At 41.7% G+C, this 1,991-nt stretch overlaps 1 protein-coding gene across 1 annotated transcript; it reads right to left on the bottom strand.

Moving 5' to 3' along the window:
* Positions 1 to 540: 540 nt before the first annotated feature.
* On the bottom strand, positions 541 to 1,222 carry LOC133897907 (uncharacterized). Its single transcript, XM_062338735.1, has 2 exons — positions 747 to 1,222; positions 541 to 651 (listed from the first exon to the last, which is right to left on the bottom strand). Exons 1-2 carry the CDS (start codon positions 1,174 to 1,176, stop codon positions 635 to 637), a joined length of 447 nt encoding a protein of 148 aa, XP_062194719.1. The 5' UTR covers positions 1,177 to 1,222; the 3' UTR covers positions 541 to 634.
* Positions 1,223 to 1,991: the final 769 nt, after the last annotated feature.

The following is a 1,991-nucleotide window of genomic DNA, read 5'->3' as shown; positions in this document are numbered from 1 at the left end:
CATTAGGTAGATGTAACCATATCTACTAAAATCATCGGTGAAAGTAATGAAATACTGAAAACCACCTCTAGCTGTAGAACTCATCGGTCCACATACATCTGTATGTACTAGGGCCAATAATTCATTTGTCCTCTCACTTCGACCAGTGAAAGGCGTCTTAGTCATCTTGCCAAGTAAACAAGACTCGCATGTATCAAATGATTCGAAATCAAATGAATGTAGAAGACCATCTTTATGGAGCTTCTGCATACGCTTCTCATTTATATGACCTAATCGACAATGCCAAACAAAAGTGGGATTCAAATCATTAAGCCGAGGCTTCTTTGTATCAATGTTATAGATAGTTATATCCTCAAGATCCAATATATATAATCCATTTACTAATGGACAATTACCATAGAGCATACCATTCAAAAATATCGAACAACACTTGTTCTTTATTATGAATTCATAACCGTCTTCTTCCAAACATGAAGAAGAGATAATGTTTTTGCCCAAGGCAGGAATATAATAACAATTATTTAATTCCAAAACTAATCCTGAGGGTAGCGATAAGGAGTAAACGCCAACGGCCAACGCAGCAACTTTTGCACCATTGCCGACGCGAGCATCCAGTTCGCCTCTTGCACACTTCCTAGTCCTTTTCAGTCCCTGCAACGATTTGCAAGTATGAATCATTGATCCGGTATCAAATACCCATGAATCATCAGGACGAGTAGCAAGATTAATTTCAATAACATTTATACCTGAAGATGAAGTCTTACTTCCCTTCTTCTTTTTGAGTTCTTCCAAGTACAATTTGCAGTTCCTCCGCCAATGACCAGTCTTATGGCAGTGGTGGCAAGTGTCAGAAGCGGCAGGGCCAGCCTTGGGCTTTCCAACAGGTTTAGGCTTAGAACTCGAGATCTCATCCGAAGTTTTAGCCTTGTCCTTGCGCTTTCTCTTCTTGCTATCCTTTTGAACCATCATCACATGACTAGAGCTCTTCTTAATGCTTTCCTCAGCAGTTTTTAGCATCCCATGCAATTCAGCCATGCTTTTCTCCATGCTGTTCATATGAAAGTTCAAAATGAACGGCTCGAAGCTCGCAGGGAGCGACTGGAGAATTACATCCGTAGCCAACTCAGGGCTAAGGGGAAAACCAAGTTTTTCCAGGCTTTCAATGTAACCAATCATTTTGATCACATGAGGACTGACTGGACTGCCTTCTGTTAACCTGCACGCAAACAAGGACTTTGAGGTGTTGTACCTCTCGGCCCGAGCTTGGTTCTCAAACATGCCTCGGAGTCCCACAATCATATCATGGGCATCCCTGTTCTCATATTGCTTCTGAAGCTCAGAGGACATACAGGCAAGCATGAGGCATCTAACATCCAGTGAATCGTTGGTGTGCTTCTCATAAGCCCTCCGATCCGCGGCAGGAGCATTATTAGCTGGTTCATCAGGATAGGGGACCTCTAGAACATATTCCTTTTTCTCTTGTTTGAGAACAATTCTCAGATTTCTATACCAATCAATAAAGTTTGTTCCAGAAAGCTTCTCTTTTTCAAGAATCGATCGCAAATTAAAACTGGAAGTGTTACTAGCGGCCGGTGCCATGATCTACAACAGAAAATGCAGGTTCAGCACTATGCCTATGTGAATCTTCTATTAAACAATTTAACAAAAGATACTCCACTATATGTGTTTTCCCTCTAACAACATATATAGGATCAAGATCCATATTCAACTAAGTTCTAGTGAGCTTTGGCATCACTGCTAGAAACTTAGTGACATAGGTAAGCAATGCCTTGCTAATCACATCCCTATGTGACTCTTGTTTGCTGGGTGGCATCGAATGCCCCGGCGCCCAACATCATGCCCCAAAGCCCAAAACCGTTTTGATAGCTTTATCAAGTAAACCAATACTATGCGTGTGGATGTCCGACATCCACTCTAACTGGTTAAGATAAATGATGGCACCCTGCTTTGGCAGACCTACCACACAATGA

The sequence above is a fragment of the Phragmites australis genome, chromosome 17, assembly GCF_958298935.1.
Source record: "Phragmites australis chromosome 17, lpPhrAust1.1, whole genome shotgun sequence".
Classification (NCBI taxonomy): domain Eukaryota; kingdom Viridiplantae; phylum Streptophyta; class Magnoliopsida; order Poales; family Poaceae; genus Phragmites; species Phragmites australis.
The sequence above is the reverse complement of the archived record's forward strand: the minus strand, read 5'-3'. Positions and strand labels throughout refer to the sequence as shown.